The following is a 24,717-nucleotide window of genomic DNA, read 5'->3' on the forward strand; positions in this document are numbered from 1 at the left end:
TTTAAAATGTATATTTTTTTATTTCTTTAGGAGCTAGGAAAAGGTAAACCAAATAAACTTTAACATAATTCCGAACAATGCAATAAAGATTTTGGAAAGCAGAGACATTTACCCATGATGGTGAGGAATTCTGGATGTTCTTGTGCAGTCCCAAGTCTTGGTAGCTGGGAGGTGTAAGAAAAAACGTCTACCCAGCTTCTTGGATTCTGAATTATTGGAGGCAGGAGCTCTGGCTCCAGTGCAGAAAATTCAGCTCCGTCAAGAGTTTGCAGTGATGACATATTCAAAGTCTTACAATGTTGACAATAATATAAAATAAGTAGATGGTAATTACAGATGAGTTAAGCAATGACACCGCGCTTCTTCTGCTAAGGTGCAAAACAGGCGTAAGGATAGGCATGCTGTTAAACAGGGGAAAAAAACCAACAAAAAACAAACAAAACAAAGCTAGAATAAACTCAGTAGAAAACACTTTCATACTGAGCGATTTTTAACATCAGTCAAAAGCAAAATAACTTACTGTAAATACAACGTAAATTCAAACCTTTAACTACACAGAGAGGATGTAATGAAAATTTTACAACTTGGTGATTTTACCTAAAATAAATGTATTTTGTTTAATGTGAACTCCTGGGTTACAACTAGAACCATTCAAGTGTCAAAAATTAGGGTTCATCTGACCGCCACAATGGCTGATAACCCTAAATCTCAATACTTTTCTCTTTAACAGCAGATGTTAAGCTCTTCTCACACCATTTCCCTGCTCAGTCTGAAAGACAGAGCTCAGGGAAAGCCCTTCAAGTATCGTTTATTTTTATTATTTTTTTTATTTTTTGACCCACTCAAATAAAAATGGTTTGTCCATAATTACCAAAACAACAGCGTGAACTTCAAAATAAAAACAACAAGAATAATGAAAACTAAAACATAAAATCTTACAAAGAGATTTCAGGAACGTTTCTTCACTTTGAGAGATTGTAATTGCTTAACAGTCCTGTGGGGGCGCTGCGGACCAGGTTATCGGGAGATGAGGAGCTTGGACACAATTTCTGAACAGCAGGGCACCATTTATGCAGTTATTTCCACGTGTTTGCAGTCTGCGAGATGGGAGAGCGAGAGGGGATCATGTCCAGCAGGTACTCTCTCTGACGGGCATCCACAGTGGCCGAGGTCTTGTGACCGGTCAGGCTCGGGTTCACGTAGGCCATGGTCACTCCTGCGAACAAGCAGCGGTCAGTCTGTGGAGCTCGTTGTGGAGAAATCGGTGGAGTAGTACGACTACTTGAATACGAAGCCACCCAAGGTCCCCACGATGCGCAGGCAAACACAGGTGCAGTCAGAAGTTTACATACACTCGTTTTTTTTTTGTAATTAATTTGAAAAAGGCCTGGGTCCAAGAGTTTCTTTTTTTTTTAAACGTACAGGCTCAAATCTGATAAATATTTATACACATATAAATGATGTAATGTTACCAAATGTTCATTTGCGAATGGCACCTCGATCAGATGCTTTCTAGCTTGTGGCATAATATTTATGCCTGAATACTTGACCACTCTTCCTGCCAGAGCCAGAGTTTACTTACGTTTATTGACTCTTTGGGAACTGACCTGCTATTTATTTAAATGTCCCAACGTTTTAAGCAGAGTTGAAGTAAATTCATCCAACATCTTTTCCACATTGCGGACTAATCGTTTGTCTCCTTTGATCATAAAAGCCCTCCAAAGAAGGCATATTTCTGTCCTGATTGAGGATGTCAGTTGTGGAAGCAATGCCCTCTTAGCCCGTGTTGATCTCACCTCCCTTTGGAAATTGGCACTACTCTGCCAAAGGTTTCTAGTTCATGTCAGACTTGGGCCTTGGTGGTTCCTGGGTTGCTCCTGAATAATCTGAGGAAACCCCTTTCATCTGAGGGTCACAGTTTGGGTCAAAACTGTGACTGTGAGTTGTGTCCAACACCCAGTTGTGTTGTGGATCATTGTCTCAACAGGACAATGATCCAATCAAAACTGGCTTTGGAATAAATTTAGCAGGCTAGCAGTAAGCCTTCAGAAAGTCCACAACTATAAGACAAAAGTATTTTATAGTTAAAGGCCAGCATTGTTCAAGAACACAAACTAGTTCAAAATATCGTTACCTAATTGGGCCTCCTTTAGCTTTGACTGTCGAATGCATTCACTGTGGTATTGTTTTGATGATGTCTGAAATGTCTGAAGATTCACTTCAGCACATCCCAAGGCTTCTCAATGGGGTTAAGGTCTGAAATTGACGGTCGTCGACGTATGTGTGAAAATCATATTACATGCTCCCTGAATCACTCGTTCACAATTTGAGCCTGATGAGTTGTCCATTGTCCTCTTGGAATGTGAACACGCCATCAGGGAAGGAATAATTAACTGATGGAAAAACCTGATCATTCAGTATTTGGGTAGTCAGCTGACTTCATTATGTTGCTGAAGCTGGACCTGGCAAACTGCAGCAACCCCAGATCACAGCGCTGCCCCCACAAGCTGCTACAGAACACTCTCCGCACTTCTTGCCCTGATGCGCCTTTCCTTCTGGGTAAATCTGGACTCAGACCACATGACCTCCCTCCGTCGCTCATGTTTATGATTCCCTGCAAATTGGAGCTTTTTTCTCCAGTTAGCCTAATGTGTTGGTAGTTTTCTTATGGATGCGTAGCTGTTTGGTGCTTTTATACTATTAAAAATATGAGTGAGTTCTGGCGGTCTTTTTCTTCAATTTGATTTCAAACATTTAAATAATTACTGATTATTCAGGATTCCTTTCTGACTGCATTTCCTTCTCAAAGACGATGGTTTCCCACTTCCAGTTTCTATTGATGCGTTTGACGGTTTGCAACCCAATTTTTGTAGCTTCTTCAATCTCGTCAGAAGTTTTCTCTGCTTCATACCGATGATTTGACCCCTCTAAAACACACCTTAACACCTCTTCCAGGACCACAGGACGATACGTGAAATAAGAAGCTACTCGTTGCATCACTTGGGGTTAAATAACTTGTCACCTTGTATAAATTAGAATTGGTTTTCTTTTTCTAACTTTTGGTGTAGTCGTATTCCTCACTGAAAATAGAAAAAGTAAAATAAATAATTGAACCATGTAGTAAACTTCCGACTGCGGCTGTGTTGGAAAAACTGAAAGATTTTCTACTCTAACACACTTTACAGCAGACACCCAGGAAAAACATGAGCTCACCAAAACCAGGGGACTAAAGTAGGAAAAATGGGATCAATTCCAGGAAGGGAACTCCAGAGTGGGTTTGCCTTGTCCGAAAACATTTCCTCCCGTGTCATTTTGTCTTTCTGATCTCAGCTAATGTTTTTCACTTAATGCGTTTCTAGGCACTACTAGAATTTGGACGAAACGTGCTCAAGGATTGCTTTTGGACCAGACAGGAGTTGAAAGAGAGGAGATGTCAGGCGCCAGAGTTGGGCTGGCTTTAATGCGGGTCTACCTGCGTTACTGCTGCTCTGCTTCTTCCATGCAGCTGATGAGGCACTACCTCCGCTGACATTCCTGCCGCCGCTGATCCCACTGCTGCTCACCTTTGAACTCTGGACAGAGCGGTGGGAAACGTGGGCATGCTTACCTGGCCGGCTAACCAAAGCTGCGGCCGCCACCGCACTCTGCAGCTGCGAGGAGGAGGAGAACGAGTGGGGGACACCCCTCATCCCCAAAGAGGAGACGCCGTGGGACAGGTGGCCCTGTGAGCTCTAAGGCGGACACAAATGGACAGCTTGACTTGCACCGACATTTGCTAAACAAACTCTTCTCTTAGATGAAAATAAAAGCATTGCCCCCCCCACCTGCTTAATGGAGTGATGATGGAGGATGTTGGCTCCCCTGTTGGCCTGGTGGTGGTGCTGGAGGGAGGAAACTCTGGCCTGAACCTGCTTCAGCTGCTGAGACACCAGCTGCTCTGCCTTCAGTGACGAGGCGGCAGATGAGGCGGATGACGAGGTACTGTGGGAGACCGGGGAGGACACCTGCTGGATAATGCGCTGATCTATCTCTTGCTCCTGCTGCAGCGCTTTGACGAACGCAGCTTTCAGCCGATTGGTGTGCTCAGCTTTCAAAGCCTTTTTCTGATTGGACGACATGCAGTCTTCGCAGAGCACAACCCCGCCTTTAGCCTTATCCTGCCTCCAGCGGCAGGTAAAGTCAGTATTGCACTGGGTGCAGATGAAAGGGTCTCGGATGACTTGCTTAGAGAGTGGCACACCTGTTTTTCCTGGGTAGGAAAGGAGGGGAAATTCTTTAGGACTGACGGAAAAACAAAATCTTGGACTAGAATGGTTTGCGATAATAAAAAACTTTCCTCTGTCTAGCCAACACACCTCTGTGGATGGTATCAAGCAGGTTCTGCACCACTTCCTCCAGTCCCACCAGGTAGATGAACTCATTGTTGGCTGCAGAGGGCAGGAAGTTAAACTCTGGCGCAGGTGGCTTGGGTGGGGGGATCTCCAGCAGGGTCTTCTCCAGTTGTTTCCGCAGGGCTAGCTTAGCCGCAGCCTGGCGGCTAGCTGGAGAGTCGTTGACACCGACCACAGAAATACCACCGCTTCCCAAGGAGGAGGCCTTCAGACCGGATGCAGACGCCTTCGTAAACAAGCAGAGGCAGGAAGGAGCTAATCATCAGGAACAGCTTTGATTACTGTGAGCTTTGACAGTTATGAAATGGTTCTTTGTTTCACAACGCAAAAATAATGACACTCCACAGATCAGCAGAGGCCTGTTTAAAACCTAAACTGATTGACAGTTTTACCGCCATCATTGGCATAACTGTATTTTAAGATTTCAACTGAAAAAGGATCATTTCTAGACATCAAAAGTCGCTTTAGTGTAAACTTTCAATGCACTTCTAGTGAAAAGATTTGATTATCATATTGTGAAAATTTTATGCATAATAGTGCCACTTGATTAATTTTAGAATGTAGATTACTGTTTTAGTTTGAAATTGAGCCGCAAAATATACTGGATCACAATTTTAATTGCAATAGACTGCTTGGATGCAATTGTTTGTATACATTACATATAAATATACATATAAATAAAGCATCATTCATTCAATCTCTGTATGCAAAGACCTTCTTTGGCTGGTTGGAGGGACTAACTCCCCTTTATGCTCACATCAAGTGTGAATTTTTAGTGGCCAAGATGCCAAACCTCGTGTAAAATGATTTAGCTATCACAACGCTGGTAAACACCTAAACAAGCAAACCGTGGACTGGCTTATATTGAAATGACGCAAGATTCCAAGTAGAGATTAATAATACTAGAAAATCATGCAACTGCAATATTACTGATGAATACGTTGATGAAGATGCTGACTGTGATTTACCCAAATTCTCAGTCCTTTCTGGGCGCTTTAACATCTTGGTCACCAAAATCATTAGCAGGCAGTGAAACACTTGCTAAAAAAATATTAGCAGGAGATACGATTACTCGAGCAATCGTAAAAATATTCTATAGAGTACTCGATTACTAAAATATTCTTTTCCAACAGCCCTAGCACAAATGATGGAAAAAAGTAGATAAATTCTGAAATTTATAGCGTAGGAATATCACGTCTGAAAAAATATATATGAAATAAAAAAAGGGGAAAACAAATGCATGACTGAAAAATAAGACTTTTTTTTTTTAGATTACCAGTTCCATACTGACGGTAGTTTTACTACTTTTTACTGAAATCACATTATTATGAAGTATTGCTACTATTATTTGAGCAAAATTTCTGGATATTTTATCCAATCCAAGTAGCTTAACAGAATGAAGAACAAGTTTGTTTTAACCATCCATTGATAGTTATCCTACTACATGTATTCATTTTAGTATATTATTGAAAAATGGCTGGGAAAAGCGTTTCTTCTGCCCGAATGTATTAGTTTTTTTTTTGTTTCCCATACTTTTTTCATTTTAGTTTTTAAAGTGCCACCATTTGCATGTAACTTCATATTTTTAGATGAAATCAGATCAGATCATCAGTTACTCTATTGCCTTTTTACTTTTACATGAGTATTTTTCTTTACATTTACATTTTACCTTTACTTGAGTAAAAATATGTTGAACAACAGAGAAAAAAACAGGTTCTCAACCAATGGCCCACTTAAAGACTGTAGGCCATTGGTAGTGATTTATTGGATGTCTGACATTCTAGGGATGTAAAACAAGTGACTTAAAACCTGTTTTCTTTTCCATTTCTAAAACCTCTCCTTCAGTTTAAAGAAACTCCTCTTGATCTTTTATTTCCTAAATTACAAATCTGAGCCCCTGATAGATACGAACCAGCGTGTTTGCACTGTTGCCGACCCGGATCAGGCCCGACTGGACCATGCCTCTTTGTCCCTGGGCCGTGGTGGCCGAGTTCCTGGTGCCCAGTAGCAGAGGAGGGGGGCCTGATCCTGAACCTCCGGTTGCTGCCAGCTGCTGCTGCTGCTGCTGCTGCTGCTGCTGGCGGAGAGCGTGGATCTGCTGTGGAGACACGGAGATGGGCTAACCAGGACAATGAGCGGGAGGACACGGAGTCACGTCATGGATGAGGGAAGCGGAGGACAAGGGAGGGGACATAAAAAGCACCAAAGCAAAGAGAACGTACACAAAGAGACAGAGGTGCAAAGAGAGATAAGTTCTAGTTACCATAATTACTTTGCAATTGGTCACTTGTGACCCAACTGCGAGCAGTAAGACTGAATATTTAGACTGTGTATATCCAACAAACCTAACTGTGTAAAGACAGACAGATTAACACAGTACCAGTGAGATTATTGTTACTTTCGTGGCTTACCTGTGCCCCTCTAACCAGAGGAGGCATTATAATCTGGGAGCCATGTTTGGACGACACTTGCTGTCCTCCTCTGACCAGAGGGGGAGGGATGACGGTCCCTGAACTTCTTCCTGTCAAAATCTGGTCAGAGATAAATGACACCAATGTTAGATGAACAATGACTGTCCTTTAAACATCAATGACCAGCCTGAAAGCATGTGAGGAAAATAAAACATTAACCTGCTGAGAGCCTTTATTGCTTGAAATGGTTCCTCGAATTAGAGGAGGAGGAGCAGAGGAACCGGATAAACCTGAGGGCTGAAAAATTACAGAAAACATTAATCAAAAAAAAAAAAGAAAAAAAAGAGTGCTCATCAAGTATTTGGTGCTTTTACAAAAATCCAACATGCAGATTTTGTAACTGCTGAACAACTCAAAAAGGTTTCCTCCATCAGATTTTTATTGCTTTTGAGGAAGGAGTCATAAACATGGGCGGTATCACACTTTATGTTTTATTATTTAATAAATCAACTAAATACATGACCATGAAATGTTTAGATGCTCCTCCAGTGACTCATTATGTTTGGCTCCACACTGACCTGCAGTGAATGACTAATCATGACTCTCCCCTCCAACTCCTCTGATCTTATAGTGGCACATTTGACATGACCTCAGCCTCATTCAGGTTCACTAGAAACGGACAATCTCACAGGACGCCTTAGCTACCATCTTTGTCATCCCAACACAAGTGGAGACACTATGAACCTGTGCTCCAGACTTCATCAGAAGAGCAGCCAAACCTCTATTCAGGTATCGGTCACTTGCACAACCGTAAGTGCAAGATACGGTGGCTGTTGGTGAAACGTATCGTTTACCTTTTGCAGAGTGTCCCTCTGAATTTGGCTCTGTCGAAGTTTCTTCAGCAGCACCAACTTGGCCTCCTCTAGTCTCAGCTCCTCTTTCAGCTGCTTGATGATCCGTTCTCTTTCTGCTGGGCTGCTCTTCTGCACACAACAGTAAAATCAGAAAGTCACTCATTTTGAATGCAAGATAAAAAATGTTTTTTTAAAAACTGTAAATATGTCATACTATGATCAATTGTTCACTGAACGAACATTGCATTATTATTATTATTGCATTATTTTTTTGAACAATAAAATGTTTAGTTTCTTATTTAATAAAATGCAGTGAATTATCTGTTTGTTTACACCATCTAATGTATTTCTACAAAAAACGTGCCAAATTATACAATCCAATTAATCACCACAATAACGGCCACAATTGTTAAAATAATTTTAGGATTTATTTTAATTACTAAAATAAGCTAAAATTGTAGCAAAATGCAGTCTAAACACATGAATACACATTTTTCTCATTTTGTTATGTTATTGTTTCACAAGCTTCAGTGTATTGTATTGTATTAAACTTTATGCGATTGGCCTACACAAAGTCGTGCAGGAAAATTATACATGGTTTTCAACATTTCTTTTTTTACTAAAAATAATCTTGGATTCAGCTCCCTTTACTCTGACACCCCCTCAATAAAATCCAAGTGTTTCATTAATACCTGTGCAAAGAATTGTAAATGTGCAACTTATAAACATTGTGTGTTTTTGTCCAACCATGAGCAGGTCCGTGTCCAGCTCCTTGAAGTGGCTCAGGCCGTTCATCGGTGGACTCGGGGAGTCGTTGTCAGACAAGATGATGACGTCGTCGTCTTCTGGGGACGGGGGACGCTTCTCCCTTTTTATACTGCGAGTCAAAAAAGAAGGCAGCAACATTCAGCATTATGTTTGAATACAAACTCAAAGGAAGAAGTGAAAGAGACTCGTTAAAATGTTTTTCAAGAACGTCATGAAAAACTTCGAAGAGAAGCTTTTAATCCTGCATGAATACGCTGAGAGATCCCGCTTTCATTTTTATTATTTAAAAAAAGGCTTCAGGATTAATATAATTCAAATAGTGTCCCGCCATTTTCCTTCAAGGAGGTCTGCAATACTGCAGCAATTATACTTTATGACCACAGGTTTATCTGCTCCACTGTAATCTAACAAGTCTAGTCATGTCTATGCTATTCCAACTAGAGGAAAATACACCTAAATGCCAAGGAGGGGCAACGTAGTCCCTTAAAGCTCCAGAAAATGTCTTAAAGTCACAATGAAACGGCTGTTTTAGAGGGAACCCATTTACTTCTGAAATGGGACAGGAGCAGGGTTTTAGAAAAAACAAAAAACAGGCGTCTAAGGCATTTGGGAGTGACCCATACAGGGGCTAAATACGTCACACAAAGAATGCAAAGAAAACGAAAGCAAATGGAGATCCAGAAGAGAGTATGAATCTACCCATGGCAATCAGCCTTCGCTCTGCTAAACCACACTGTTACACATATTTTATTCAACCCGTCCGCTGTATCCTCTAATGCAAAGTAACAGGTTCCGCTGCAGGGTTTTAATCGCTTTTATTTGCTCAAAAACCAAACCGGTGTAGAAATGTTTCCAGAAACCAAGCAATGATTGCAGACATTAAACATTCCTACAAGGCATAAACATTTTCTTGACAATATGAGGCCTGCCTCCACTAGCTGTCCTCCTTGTGTGTGTGAGTGTGTGTGTGTGTGCGCGCAATAATCTCTCCTCAGGGGCTTAGCGCCATCATCATCACTTCCTGTGGATTAATCACGACTCTTCCAAAGAAGTCACATGACCTCAAAGTCAGAGTCACGTGACACATTAACTCCCCCCTGTTCCTTCCACGGTGGAAACCATGGCAACAGCCGGCTGGAACCAGTTTGTGACACACGGCTTCATTTTGTGTGAGGGGAGTTTTTAGGGTTCAGGTGGAGAGTGGAGGGAAAATGGAGGTAGACTAAAAGATGCGCCCCCACGCTTAGCCTCCCATCAAAACAGAGTCAGAAGCAACACAAGGGTTACTGAAGTGTCCCAATACAGCCCTATATGTTCACATAATTAAAGCTTCAAAAAGTGAGGTGTAAAGAAATATAAAGTAGACACCAAAGTAGCTGGCAGTCTTCCAGTGAACAAAATAACTTTTGAAGCTGAAACAACTGATCATTCATGTGATCAGACACACGAGTTAAACCTCGGTGGCATCAGGATCTACAGCTGGGAAAAGCCAGCGTTGAACACATCAAAGTTTTTCCTCAGTAAATGTGTATTTCTATTACAGCTGTTGACATGAAATTCACAGCACATGTTGGGAACAAGCCATGTGACTTGCGTAAAAGAAATCAACACAAATTAGTCCATAACCTATGAGTAAAGAAGCAACGCATAAGGCAGAAGTATTAAAAGGATGAAGAAAAGCTGCAAAAAAGACCCAGAAAGCCAAGAGAATAGTCTGAATCTGTCAGTACTTAGAAAGGAATCCTGCTTCTTATCCATAATGGTTAATATTCATTGGTTTTGTGCAAACTAATGGCCTATAAAAAGGTTTCTCATTACTAAGGTATCCCACAAGCACCACGTAATGATGGGTAAAAGCAAACAGTTCTTATAAAACCTTCCTAACCCTGAAGTTGCAAAACGCAGTGATGCAACGGTTTTAAAGGCATATTTCTGAACTTTTGGAAATTCCAGTGAGCACCATTAGGGCAAAAATTCAGAAGTGGAAAGAACATTATTTCATCATAAACCCGCCACAATCACATGCTTCTCCCAAGATTACCAAAGGAAGAGTCAAGCAATTATCACAAGAGGCTCCAAGAGCCAATGACCTTCTGGGGCGACCTTTAGAAAGACCTGGAATTAGCAGTTTTTCCCTGATCACATAAAAGGTACAGTGCCCACTATGAATGCTCACTGCACAAAACTTCACTCCTGAAGAAAAGGCTAATTTAAAAGTTTGCTGTAGAAAAATTGGACAACGGCAGGAAATGCTGAGAAATCATCATCCAATCACATGGCACTTTCTCTATAATTGGGCAAAATTAAAATTCTCACTTTACTCCCATTAAATTTCTGTTATACCCAACATAGAAAATGAATTGACACATTTAGTTCAAACCTCTTTTAACCTGTGAGTTGGTTCGATCCAACTCACCCTGTGCACTACGGTCTAAAGATGAAGTAAAAAGCCTGTTCATCTTGATGCGATCTGTCCAGTGATGCAGCTCTGAGGAGGAACGGTAAAGGAATCTGGATCTCAGTTAGCTTTATGAGGGTTATAACAGTGCTGAAAACCTGGCACAGCTTGCACTGTTCAGGAGGAGGCTGCTCAGACCTACCAGTCTGCAGCATCACCATGTGAACACACACAGCCATCTTGCATTCTCTGACTCCAAACACCCCGGCATTTGTAGAAACAGAATCCGATTGACTATTTTCTGACCAAACCTAGCTGTGATCTCTTTATATAGTTTAAGGCATGCCAGAGATCAAACTCAACATCTCCCACACATTAGTAGAGTTCAGTTACGCTGAAGCATCTTTTGTGTCAAAGTGGATATCCAAAGAGCACATATCCACACATAAAAAAAAATAGAATAACTTCTTTTTTTGTGATTTTCTTTTCAACCCACAAACCACCACGTCAACAGTAAAGTTAGAAGGCCACTGGGGGACCATCATGGTGTTTCAGTATATTGTATTTTCCCATTCATGTAGCTGAAGGAGGAATGTCACAAGGATATTTTTGATAGGAATCTGGAGAAAAACTAAACATGGATTTTTCAGAAAAAAAATTCCTAATCATACAACCAAAGGAACTCATTTGGTTTTCGAAAAAAATAAAATATATGAAGATGAAAAAATGCCCCAGTCACTCACCTGACCTGAATCCAATTAAACATCTATGGAAAGATCTAAAGATCAGAGTCATGGATGGAGCCCCAACAACCTTCAATATTTGGTTGTTTGGAAGGATGGGTCGGAAACACACAATTCATGTGACTAGTTTCTCCATTTAGGAGACATCTTGAAGTTCTCACTACGGGAAAGAGGATTTTCTCCTAATTATTGGGAAAAAATCTGTTTATGTGTTAAATGCTTAATCTACCACTGCCCTTTATTATACATAACTTTTAAATTGATCTGTTTTCATTATTTTTCTATGAGGATTACTTGTTTTGCTACAGACATCTGGTGTGAATAGCCCCAATATAAATAGATTCACTAAGAAAAAATAGAAAACTACCATATTTGGAAGTGTATGGACTGCATAAGTCTTAAACAAAGCACGGCAAAACTATCAAAGGTTTCCTTTAAGTTTGAAATGCCTTCTACTGTTTGGTTGTAACAAAATAATCTAAAATGTCGATAAAGAAACTTGGAGAGCGTCATTGCTTTGTTTTGTGTCTCACCCTTTAGTGGTGCTCATGTCCACAGGCTGCTCTGTCTGCACTTCCACTTTAATGGTTGCCTTCACCTCGCCTGCAGCAAGTATTCCACCTGAGGCCTTCGGCTCCGTCTGCCGGAGCCGGCTCTTTTGGTCCGTAGTCGGCTCCGTCCTTGCTCTGTCATTGCAGTGAATTCGATTGTCTGAACCGGACTCAGCCGTCTGGTGTCTCTGTGTCCGATCCCGATCGTCCTTCACCGACTGGGAAGTTGGGGGTGACACTAATGGTAACGGCAAGCGGCTCTGCTCCGGCTCCGTTTCAGGATCTGATCCGGGTCTAGTCCGGCTCGCAGCGTCCTGTGCCAGTAAAAGATCAGGCTTGGGTTTAGTTTGTGCCTCTGACGCAGGGTCAGAAGGGTCCAGTTTGGGTTTTTTGCTTTCATTGTCGACATTGGAGAGGTCCACAGACTGTGGGGCAGCCTCCCTCTCCAGCGCCCTCTTCTGGCTGCGAGTCTGGCGGACAGCCTCCTCAGACATCCCCTGCAGAGAAGAAAAAACATTAACTGAGCTGCTCCATTTTCACACAAACCAAGGTTGTATAATAACTTGGAGTTATATAAGAATTAAAACTTAGACTATTAATTTGAGCTCAACTTAAAAGTAATGGCAAACATTTAAATCATATCAGGTCTATAGAAAAGGTTGATTTTACACAATTAATCTGTGAAAAATCCAGTTTAATCACTTTACATCAGTTTGACAGTTCCAGTAAGAACAGGCAAAACATAATTACACACAGGATAACTCAGAGTAAAGAGGGAATATTAATTTATGAATATTTTTACACTTCCATTCAATACTTTCTGATTTTTTTTTTTCCTTTTCACAGCCATCTATTTTTCTTAAATTGGGTCTGTTTTACATATGGCTATTTTAAAGGTATTTTCTATCCCGGAAGACAAAAGTTGGACTTTTTGGACTTCAAAAAGTCCAAAAGAAACAAAAGTTGGACATGGACATGCTGGATAGGAAATACTGGCAAGCTATTGGAAAGAGTTAACATTTGGGTCTACAAAAATACACATGGCGCAGAGTTGATCACTAATTAGATTCTAAATCAATTAACAACATAATCACATCTCATTTTAACACACATGCATAGAGTGAATAATATTTTTAAGGTAATTATTATAATGGAAAGAAAAGAATATCTTGGATGCGAGTCAAGGTTGAATTTTTAGAACCCTCATGATTTAAACTTCAGACCTACATAAGATGTGAAATATAAAGTAATCAAATTAAACAATATAAGTAATAACTATATACTCATTTAGATATAAAGGAGCCCTAAGAAACAAGAGCAGGATTTCTTAAGGGTGAGCCAAACGTACGACAGCCATTGCAATTACCCATAAACAACAACAAAAAATCTCTTTAAAATATTAAAATTAAAAAAAGAAAGTTTTGGGATTAGGTAATTAATGAACAAAAACAAATTTAAGATGCAACTAAATGCAATTTATGGCCAAAAATCTAAAATGTGAGCAACTCTGATTAATGTCTTCTGGTCATTAGAACATTAAAAATCAGCAAATCAGACTTAAAAGAGGGCGCTAATATCAGCACAATCCATGTATTTGTACTAAATACATTAATATAACAACTTCAGTCCACAATAGTGAAATCTAATCTGTCACCTCCTCCTCTTTAACTGTCATTGTGAAACCACAGACCTCCATTACTGAGGGATTACCTCCAACAATATGATTCTCTCGTTCTCCCAGCCAGCACTGTTTTGAATGCACACCTACCATTAAGCAACTGCTGGAGACAAATCTGACCTTGAATCTATAGCAGGGCACAGAGCTGCACTGACATGGCCCCAAGACAAAACAAGTTGGATTAGAAGCCCGGTCACATGACCGAGATGTTGACTCCAGCGTAATTCCAAAACATCTAATTATCCAAATTTCAGTCTGAACCAAAAACCAAAGTAAGAAAATCTGACGCAAGCATGGTACTATTTAGCAACTGTTCAACGCTACGTGCAAAAAAATAAATAAAAGAAGAAAGAAACTGAAAAAGACATCTGAGGATCATTAAAGTGCTGCAAGTTTTTTTTTTTTCCTTCTCCTAGAATGACTTTTAACAAACATGCTGGGAGTGAGACATCAGACAGCTAAAATGACAACATTATCATCACTTCAACTAAACTAAATGATGGACTATTTAAGCACAATTTCAGTAAAAAAAAAAAAACCCTCCTAATTTAAAATTTTATTTGTAGCTTGTGGGTCTCAGACCTTTTTCTCTGGGTCAGATGATCACCAGATCCATTACACGGAGCTATCCCCCCCTACTGCAGATTCTACCCAATCAGATGCTAAAACGCCACCAGGAGTTGAACCAAAGACAAAAGGCAGTTCTCTCTCTGTCACACAGATGAGCATTACAGAGAGTCCTCGCAGAAGTGCTCCAGTGCATGGCACGCAGTGTCACACATTAACCCCGACACAGACTGCTCTGAATCCCTCCTGTCATGTCGGAAATAAGAGAGAAGCAGGCAGACGGCGGACAACATCCGTCAATGCATGATGTCTGCTGCTCTGGTCGTAACGATGCCCTCCATCACCATGTCCCCAGCTCAAAACTCGCATTCCCCCAGTAGGCTGAAGACCACTTACACTTTTTTCCTTTTCAAGCAACAACCATATTAAATTTTAGTCCCACTTATTTTGGATCACAAAACAGAGCACAGTTGTGAAAATGAAAATTTAGAAACAAGAAAGAAGAAAACAATCTGAAAAGTGTGGAGTCCATCTGTTTCGTTTGCCCCCACCAAGTCAGTACTCGTGCACCTTTTGCGGAAGAAAATTTAAAACTTTGTCTTTTGACCAAAGCACATTTTTGTCCCCTACATGGCTTTATAATAATAATAAACTTTATCTAAAAAGGGACACTGTACAGCTTAAACATAAATGTCACCATGTGAAGCAATGTAAGAGATTATAGGATAAGCTAATTCACATCTACAGTCTCTTTAAACAGGACTTCTAACGTCTATCTTTCCACAATGCCTTTATTGGTGCCACTCTTCTAATAAAGGCAGATTTATGGAGTGCCCGACTCCCACACACTCGGGCGTACTTCACTCCGCGTAGGTTCACGCCTGCTCAAGGAAGATGTGAAGCAAATATCCACCGAACCTATCCGTGCTTTGTGGGAAACAATGTTCACATTGAACTGTTTTGTATGTCACACCGAGCAGATGAGGTTAAAAGTCGTCGCGACCAATCACAAGGTCCTGCATCAGCCAGACAGTCACTCTCAGTACTACACTGGCAATTCGGTGATCTGATCTGATGGCGAAAAAACGGGCTAGGCACTCAACTAGTACAAACTTGCTAGTATTGGCTTCGGATTGTGGGAAATGAAGGAATTTATCATGAGAACTGTAGGCAATTGGTAGAATTGACTATGAAATCTCAATCGTCCACAGACAGTGCGCGCCGTGTCGATGTCGTCACTATTGCGTACTATGTGCATCAACCGCTTTACATTTTTCAACTTTGTGTTGTGTTGTTAACCCGTGTGCACGTTTACATCAACATTCCACGTGTACAAATTCCACTGGTCGCTTAGCTGAAGGAAGGCAATAGACAATGAATGGAGAAGGAGCGACTTCGCTGCTTGTATGTTGAGAACCTTACTCCAAGGAAACAAGAAGGGGAGAAATAGCTCAATCCACTCTTTGTCATCCAGCATCTTTGGTAGAGAGAGAGAGACAAAAACAACCAAGCATGCAACTAGAATTATCGCCCTCATTTTAATGTATCATGTGATTAATAGATTTATTACTTATCATGACATGCCTAAGCAGCATAATTCAGACAAAGCATGTCTTAGAAGACTTGCAAGTCAGTCAACTTGCAAGTCACCTTAATAAAAAAGCACCCAACTTCATTATAACAACCATTTCTAACACTTGGATATATTGGTTTGGATCACTTTGATACACACACAAGTGGCCAGACGAAGAAAAAAAACATTATGAAGTATCACATCAATGGTGCATCAGGATGAATGTAGCCAGAAACTGGGCTTGAACCTCTGACTCATTCCTTTCTTCTTCCCTCATATTTTCTTTGTATAGTTTGTTTACACTTCATGAATGCATTCCAACAAGATGTTTGAAAGTGCCAACACATATTTTCCTACAATGTACCTACAAATTTTAGTCAAAACTTACAGCATAACCAGAACGTAAACTGAATCCACTGATATTAGATGAACAGACAATAAATCTGTCATCAGTGGTAATACAGGTATTCAGGAAAAATGTAATCAAATTGAGCAGGAGTTTCTTAAATACAGCCTAAATTTGAGCACGCAATAACAATAATCAGAGTTTGAACTGAATTTAAATATCATGAAAGTTTAAAATTTACTTTATTTTGAAAAACCAACAATGCCAGCTGTTTGTCTGTCTGACCATGAAGCTGGACATTGTGCGCTGCATTCCTCTTATGAGTGAAATGATCGGTGGAACGAATACGAGTTTGACTTTCTGAAATATAACATTTTATCATGATATTCCGATTTTTAAAAATCAACTTGAATCAAATAATAAATACTCATGTCTAACGCAGAACCACTATGCGATTTTGCATGCAGATACCTTGGATCGACTTTAGCCATTAATAGATGTGTTGTCCAGCCTCACATGATGCAATAAGAAAGGGTCCGCTCAAAGGTCACTAAATGTCGAACAGGAACAGCAGGTAAGACTCAAACACATCTCAGCAGTCACTGGGTGATCCCAAGTTGCTAAAGCTGCACAGCTATGATTCAAATCATAAAAAAAGGACCCAGCCCTTCATATTTGTTGAGGCATGCCTGGAGTCATTCTACAGGAAACTATTGTTTCTTTTGAAAGTGGGGTAACAAATGAGCACAACCAACCCCAACAACCTGGCTGCCCAGACCTTCTATCCCCTCCCCTTTCTCTGCTCCAAGTTGTTACAGTGGTGAGCATCCAGTCCAGTTGGCATATTCAAAGCATACCTATACAGGACATACACACAGTGCCACAGCACAGTGTGCAAAGCAACCATCTGATAACCTAGAGCTGATGAAGTTTTTTTTAATACTCTGACATCACTGAGACACACATGACATGACCCTTCCCAGGATTCAGTGGGACACACAAAGCACTTTTCCTGGGAACCGGTTTAAACCGGTTGTCTGGTGTGTGTGTGTGTGTGTGTGTGTGTGTGTGTACATATATGAGTGTGTATGACGGAGAGAGGCTGAGGCTTTTGTTAACCCTTCAGGTGCTGGAGTGAGAGTGGAGCTTGTACACAGTCATTATAAAGTGTGTGTGTGCGTGTTGATTTGCTGTTATGATTCTGATAGATTCAGAGGTTTGGGGTAGGTGGTGGGGGTGGGGGGAGTCTGTGGCAGGGGGATTGACGCTGCTAGAAGAAGTTTGGACACAGGACATGCCAGTACAACCGCCTCAACCTTACACGGACACCAGACCTATCTTTGTAATGGGGGACGTGAATGGCTGACAGGTCTCGCATTTCATCTCCGTGGCAGTTTACACATAATTCCTTGTACCTCACGCACACACACACGCGCACGCACGCCCACACACCCCAACCAGCCCAAGAAACTGACCTCACAGACGCCCTAAAAAGAAAAAAAAAAGCCCCTAGAAGCCACTCCCAACAAAACATAACTTCACCATGTAGCCAGAGTTCAGATCAAACGGCCTTTGTCAACAAATGCACCAGGAACCCCAGCAAAATAGTCCATTTCACGATTATGCAGTCTTTGAAATCAGGAAGTGCAATTCTCAAAGTGTCACAGCACAGTTATCTGTCCTGTCTAGCATACATTACCCTGATAATTATTCAAAAAAGATGAAAATACTCTAACAGCTTTCAGGAACAATGAAAGCCACCGCTGACTACTAACGAGGATGCATATTATTCAGATTATTAACATGCAGTTGAGGCAAATTTCTCGATATGGGATAAAGAAACACCTTGCAAACTCTGTTTCTCTTCCAAGCAGAATATACAGCTTTTACAATGGATAGATAAGTAAGATGGATGCGACACCTGGATTAAAAATTGCTTTAAGGTTGTACCATGTGTCCAAAATAGTGTTTCTCTTTAAGAAGACATGTCAGCGAAGAATACTCAGACGTGCTGCTAACCTGTTTAGAATGAGAACCGCACAAAATATCAAATCACAAATGCCATGGTAATAATCAATATCTGCAACAACGCAACCAGAAAGGACTAAAAATGCAGCAAAGAATAATCATGGACTGTAATTGTACAATTTTCAGTTTTAACCTTTTAGGAAGGAAGCTTCAAAAGCTGATCTTGAGAAAAATACTTTTTATTCAAGTTTGGCAAAAAACTAAAAATAACAAAACAAAAAACACTTCCGACCTTCGCGGGTTTTTTTTGTAGTTTTTCCTTTGAATCATTTTGATAAAAACTAGAACAGAATTTGAGCTAAATGTCTAAAGGCATCTATAAAATACTTCAATAACATTAAAATGACATAAAAACAAAAAAAAAAAAAACAAGGCAAATCTGTGTGCATTTACAAAAAATATAATTTGAAAGCAAGTCAAAAAAAATTTTTTCAGGCAGAGTTGAGTTGAAATTTCATGAGGAACTCTGAAACTAAAGTATGAGTATCACCATGCTCGTATTGATCAGACAATGATTTTGAATTTGGTATCAATTTTTGCGATATTTTGGATCGAGTTGTCCACTTCTGATAACTACTAAAAGATCTCTGACAACACATTTCGGTGTTGATGCAGCTTAAAAGATAGACATTTTAAGTATAGGTGAGGTATTTAAAAGGTCAAAGGATGTTTATAATATGTAGCCAGCTATTTGAAAGGTAACCATTTTACACAACATACTGAGTTCATTCAATATGATAAAGATAATCATTTGCTTCCAGATATCCAATAAGAATGTAGCTGTCTATATATTTTCAGCTCCATAAAGTTAAAAGTCTCCAAACTTAAAAGAAAAACTTTGACAAGGTAAAACCTCTTTGTCACTTTGCTAAACTCCTTTTTGAGGGGATAAAGAGACACATGAATAGTAGCTTCAAACAAACATGTGGACAACATCTGCACATCAGCTGGTGTTGCAGTTTCTGCAAATCGTAGTCGTCAAAGTTATCGTCAAGAATAGAGGCACACTGCCATTTTCCAATTCTTCCCCATGCCTCACTTGCCGACTTTGGTTCTTTAATATCCCAAATTTTTTAAAAATAAAAGTAAACTGAAAAATCTGTGCTTTAAGTGTTGCGACCTGTTGAGTAAACTAACCCAGTTTGCACACAGAGGCCAGTGTCATACATCCAGCACAAAGCAGGGCTTGTTTAGATGAAAGTTGGGCTGCAGTTTCTCTTACTGCAATTGGACAGAGGAAATTTTAATGTCCAACGACAATTAGCATGCAAGTAATTAATATGGACGCTAAGTAGAGATAATGCTCTGAGCTAATCTGTTCCGGTTTTCAGGACAGAATTATGCAAAAACATTTCAACAAATTGTGAGATTAATGACAGAAATATTTATAGCGTGGATCAGGCAGTGATATTACTGACTGTGTCACTCTGTGTGATGTAAACTGCAGCGTGGGTGGTGTATAAATCATCTATGTGGTCAGGTAACATCCGAAAATTACCAGTCATTCACCAAACAGGTCAAGTAACAGCCACTTAGCGACTCTGGTCAGTCTATGTAATTAACCAACAAGCATGGCCCAGTTCCAGGTATCAAAGTACACCAAGCTTTCTTTTTATTTTTAAGGATCGCTTCAGTCTTCCATAGCACCACTGCTGGTGTTTTAAGGTCCTAGTCTTTGGAGTACAGGTGCACCGATTGCTGTTTTGTGGCGGATTACCAATTTTTTAAAAGCCTGCCTATGATGATTTTTATTTTTTTTTTAGAAATATAGCAACATTTCACTAAGTTGGCAACAGCAGGTTGACTATTGTTAACTGTGCACATGAAGACGTGTCCTGCTGGTAATCTGTCGGTCAGCCCTAGCTCAAAAGAGGACACTGGGTGATTTTCAGACCTTTGAAGAGGCCTGAAAGGAGAGGCCAATAAGATCGGTTTCTCATGTAAGTGTCAGCCGACCTCCGGATCTCCCAAAATTAAAAAAAAATCAGAATCGATTTATTGGTGCACCCCTAGTTTGGAGCATAGAGCAAGACAGTGCTGCTCCACCCCAACTTGTTGCCTCACACTGACATTCTTGGGAATGTGTGTGGGTGCAAAAACTAAACATAGTTAATGCAAGCAACAAAGATAGCTTATTAAATATAAGAATATTCATTGTAGTTACAGAGTAGCTCAGCCATAAAAAATGGCACAGAACTCATTAAACAAGTTTTAATTGAAGGTTACCACTAAATTTGTGGCTTAATATTCAATATTCTTGCTGTGAAGAAAAGTATTAACATGTAACAAATATTAAAACTGTAATCAATAAGTCATGCTATTTTACCAGCAGCTGTATTGATTATCCCTTCCTAAATAAATAAAAACAGTTACAATAAAGTAATATATCAAGATATTTCTCCTAATATTCTCAATATTAGCCTTTTCGAGGGACTTTATGAAATACACTTTTCTACAGTGTCATTGCTAACTAATGCTCATGATTAAAAACGATATTTTTTATGTTAGTTCCCTATAATTCAACGGCAGTGAAGGAAACTGCATGGTGGTTGCTTTGCTCTAGTCACTTCATTGAAAAGGCTGAGTGCAGAGATACACAAAAGAGACAAAAAGATCGCAGTTCTGCTGCAGCCCTCGCTTCTATGTGTATTCATTGCTCAAGGTACAGTAGCATCATAAACACAGGGCTTACTCTGTGGAAAACATCAGCTCCGCCACGTCCCTCCTCATTACACCAGTAATACGAAACATTATCATGTTTAGATATGTTTTAGAAATCATACTGCAACCTATATCGCAGGTTGATGCTTAACACGTTATTCGTCCCCGTTATTTGGGGTGATGGTGAATTTAACCCATCATCTCACTAATATCTGCTGTGTAATGAAGTTGCAGTTTTCACCAGCAGATTTCAACATTCCAACATACACAACCTTTCGCCTGGCCGCTATCGTGGCACATTTCATCTGATTTCTTGCTTGGAGGTGAGTGTTTATACTGTTGCTCTCAGATCCTCAGTCGAACCTACAGCATGTGCTCAGCATGCTATTTACACACAGACAGACCTCTAGCCTGTGAAAACCAACGACTGGATCACACAAAGATTTCAAAAAGAGAGCAAGTATGCAGCCACACCACCTCGTCATACTGCGGCGCCTGCAAAAAAAAAAAAAAAAGAAAAAAAACTTTCTGAGAACCTTTTTGACCCGGCTCTGTCTATACAATGAATTATATTGAACATACTTTCCATAACTGACCGTAGAGCCAACCTGTGACCCCGAGTTGTGCTGTGCAGCAACTTAAAATATGGCCAGCAGATGACCCTTTACAAAAGCATGGATGATTACACAACAGCACTAGACCTGAATCATGTGTGATCGCTGGAATGGTGCTTTCTGGGAAGGTCATAACTTATGAGAAGTTTCTGACTCACATTTTTAATGTTCATACAACGATAAAACCAGCACTCCTGGGTGGACAGTACTTCTACGGCACCAAATTTCCACTTAACCGCTGTAGTGGAGAGGTAGTCCAATACAGCAGGCCCAGGGTCAAAGCAAGGCCTTTTCTAACAGCTGGCATATTGTTAACATGTAAACAAAACTTTACATGGCCTTTGTTCAGATAAACAACTGATGGTTTATTCTGGATCCTGACGGAAAAAAAGGCTGATTGTGTTTTGGAGCAATCTGGTTATAGTACTAAGTATCCAATAATGACTGATAAAAAAGACTAAACATTGTCTGACTGATTACTCAGCAGAACTGATAGCTAAGTTTTATAATTCTTCCCACAAGAGAGTTAGAAACATGATGGAAAATTTTGAGCTGTTGCTTTAAATTAAAAAAAAAGCCCCAAAACTATTCAATTGTAAAATTTCAAAGCTACATTATTCATGATTTAAACTTAGTAGTGGCACACCTACAATTCTACCAAATAATGGTTGTTCACAACACCAATGGAAACTTTGGAAGAGCTGCAGAGATCTACAGCTCAGGCTAACATAAAAACTATTAGTTGTGCACAACAATGGAAGAAAAGCCATAGTTTAAAGAAAGCAATAAGACGCCCTATTTACAACATACCATGTAGTACTTGGTCGCAGACGTAACTGTCTGAGCTACGTGCAGAATATTATATGTGGATAAAATCAACACTTCATATCACACCAAATATTTTTTTTTAGCAGGACTAGACATGGAAAGACAATGAGAGGATGGATGGCAATAATCACAAAGCAGGCCTACAACTACTTTTGAATATGTGGCAGGACTTAGAAATTGCTATTTGGAGATGTTATCTATTAAATCTGGTTGAGTTTGAGGTACTTTGCGAGGATGAATGGGAAAATGGTTTCAGTTTATAGATGTGCAAAGATGGTGGCAATACACCCACAAGACCCACAGCTGTAACAGAAGAGAACGGTGGGTCTACATAGTGTTAACTTATTACATCAACACACTTTTCAGATTCTCCCTAAACCACATTTAAGCACTCCTTTGTGTTTGTCTGTTACATTAAATCCAAATAAAATACAATAAAAAATGCCAAAATACTACCACAAACAGCTGTTACATGATATAACTTTGTAAATTAAGGACAGTATTTACCATGAATGCAAATAAAAAAGTTGTTATAACTTAATGTAAGAGCAGCAGACACCAGAGTCTGCATGGCGTGTTGCTGGATGCTGAACGTGGTTCCCGCCGGCTTCAGTCATATTCAATCATCAATTATTAAATGTTATAAATCCACCTTGGCGCGTCATCATAAGCTTAGAGATCAACTTCTTAACATAAACCGGTTCGATGGCAAAGAAAGCCCTGAGATACAGCTTTGTCCTGAAGCGCTGGAAACTCGTGTGGAGAAATGTGTGTGTGTGTGTGTGTGTGTGTGTGTGTGGCTGTCTGGCTGAGAGAAAGAAGCAGAGTGGGAGTGTGTGCGTCGTGTGTCACCGAGCGAGTGTGAGTGCGTGTGTGTGTGTGTGTGTGTTCAGCTTTAAGAGGAGGAAGACTACGGTTGTCACAGAGAGAAGTAGGAAGATTAGCTATCAGATAGCAGAACCAACGGTGGTGCCACGGGGCTTAAAAGCGGGCAGCCGCGTCCACCATTACCGTTTCAGCAGCCTCCACACCGTCCAACACCACAGTCAGCCCTTTAAAAACTAAACCCAGCCCACAGTACATGTGCAACTAGCCGGCTTTTTATTACTGACACCGCCTCGGAGGAGGTGTTATTAGTTAGCGAGCTAACGTTAGCTAGGTCGCACAAACAAAAACACTAAGACCCTTTAGCTTCGGATAAAACACGGTCAATGTCCGAGCAGCATCAGCTGACAGACACTTTGACTCCAACTAGTAAAAGTCCTTCATCCCAGCTCCCGTTCGACACTGCGACCCGAACCACCAGAACCGAGCCCGAATCGCTGACCTGGCTGCACCCCGATGCGGGACAGCTCGAAAGGAGGCACAAACTTTCACCGTAAAGCCCTGAAAGTGGGATTTGCTCGACTCTGGCTGGGACTGTTTACCTGTTTGCCTCCTCCCGAGGTGAAATCTCCCACTCGGAACTCATAAATTTCACCCACCGGGCCCACGGACTGAGCTTGCCGCCGACGAGCCGCCGGCAGTGCGACGTCGTAATCCTCACCTCATTTAGCGACTTCTAACGCACGGAGCCAACTCCGGCTGTCACATTTACACACCGGCGAGCCTGAGGAAGGGTAAAATAAAGCTAAATTTCGGCTGAGCGAGCCCCCCCTCTGCCTGCCCAGCGCTCAACCTTTGGCTCTGCGGAGAAGTGTTACTTTTCAACAGCCCATCAGCTTCTTTATCGTCACAGATAGGTGGAGGAAAACCTGGCTCCTCTCGTCGAGTCCGAATAAAAGGCTCCCCTCGATCCACTCACTAAAAAAACTTAAGCTTCGCATAAGTCAACTTACTTTGAAGCTTTGTCGCCCGTTCTTCGCCGATGGTCGAAGAGGGAATGTTTAATCTGCAGTTAACCTCGATAAATCGTTGCTTTTTTTGAAATCCAGGGGATATCCTCTTTTTTTCGGCCCTCCCCGCTGCCGCGTCTGTTGCCAAATAATGCGCCTCAACACACATGGAGCCGCTGCGTCCTCTTAGTGGGCATGCGCACCTCGGCATACCAGGGCGACCAGAGAACATCATGTAAGCCGGTGGCCACCAAGGGCCAAAGAGGGGCCAAGGTGTCAGGGTCTTTGGGGTGACCCGTAGAAGGACCAGCGAATTAAAAGCACATGCTCACACTCAGGATGTCACAGTGAGGGAATAATCATCTGAGTACAACTAAAGATTTCCCCTCCAAATACTTATGTTTTTGTCGTAAAAATGCAACCTCAAGTCAAGATGTGGGACTTAAGCTCTACTGGGAGAGGACTACACTT

General features: G+C 40.8%; 1 protein-coding gene across 8 annotated transcripts; it reads right to left on the minus strand.

The window, feature by feature from the left end:
• On the minus strand, nt 1-24,412 carry LOC114146888 (transcriptional repressor p66 alpha). Of its 8 annotated transcripts, none has more exons than XM_028021311.1 (11): nt 24,250-24,412; nt 12,099-12,613; nt 8,404-8,533; nt 7,657-7,785; nt 7,022-7,099; nt 6,803-6,922; nt 6,304-6,510; nt 4,356-4,617; nt 3,825-4,249; nt 3,473-3,731; nt 1-1,216 (listed from the first exon to the last, which is right to left on the minus strand). In XM_028021311.1, the coding sequence occupies exons 2-11, from the start codon at nt 12,608-12,610 to the stop codon at nt 1,077-1,079; spliced, it is 2,262 nt and encodes a 753-aa protein (XP_027877112.1). In that variant the 5' UTR covers nt 12,611-12,613; nt 24,250-24,412; the 3' UTR covers nt 1-1,076. The 8 variants fall into 8 exon arrangements, with proteins under 8 accessions (XP_027877112.1, XP_027877115.1, XP_027877113.1 ...); XM_028021314.1 differs by lacking the exon at nt 24,250-24,412 and adding an exon at nt 23,958-24,136; XM_028021312.1 differs by lacking the exon at nt 24,250-24,412 and adding an exon at nt 23,839-24,135.
• Nucleotides 24,413-24,717: the final 305 nt, after the last annotated feature.

The sequence above is a fragment of the Xiphophorus couchianus genome, chromosome 6 (assembly GCF_001444195.1).
Source record: "Xiphophorus couchianus chromosome 6, X_couchianus-1.0, whole genome shotgun sequence".
Taxonomy (NCBI): Eukaryota; Metazoa; Chordata; class Actinopteri; order Cyprinodontiformes; family Poeciliidae; genus Xiphophorus; species Xiphophorus couchianus.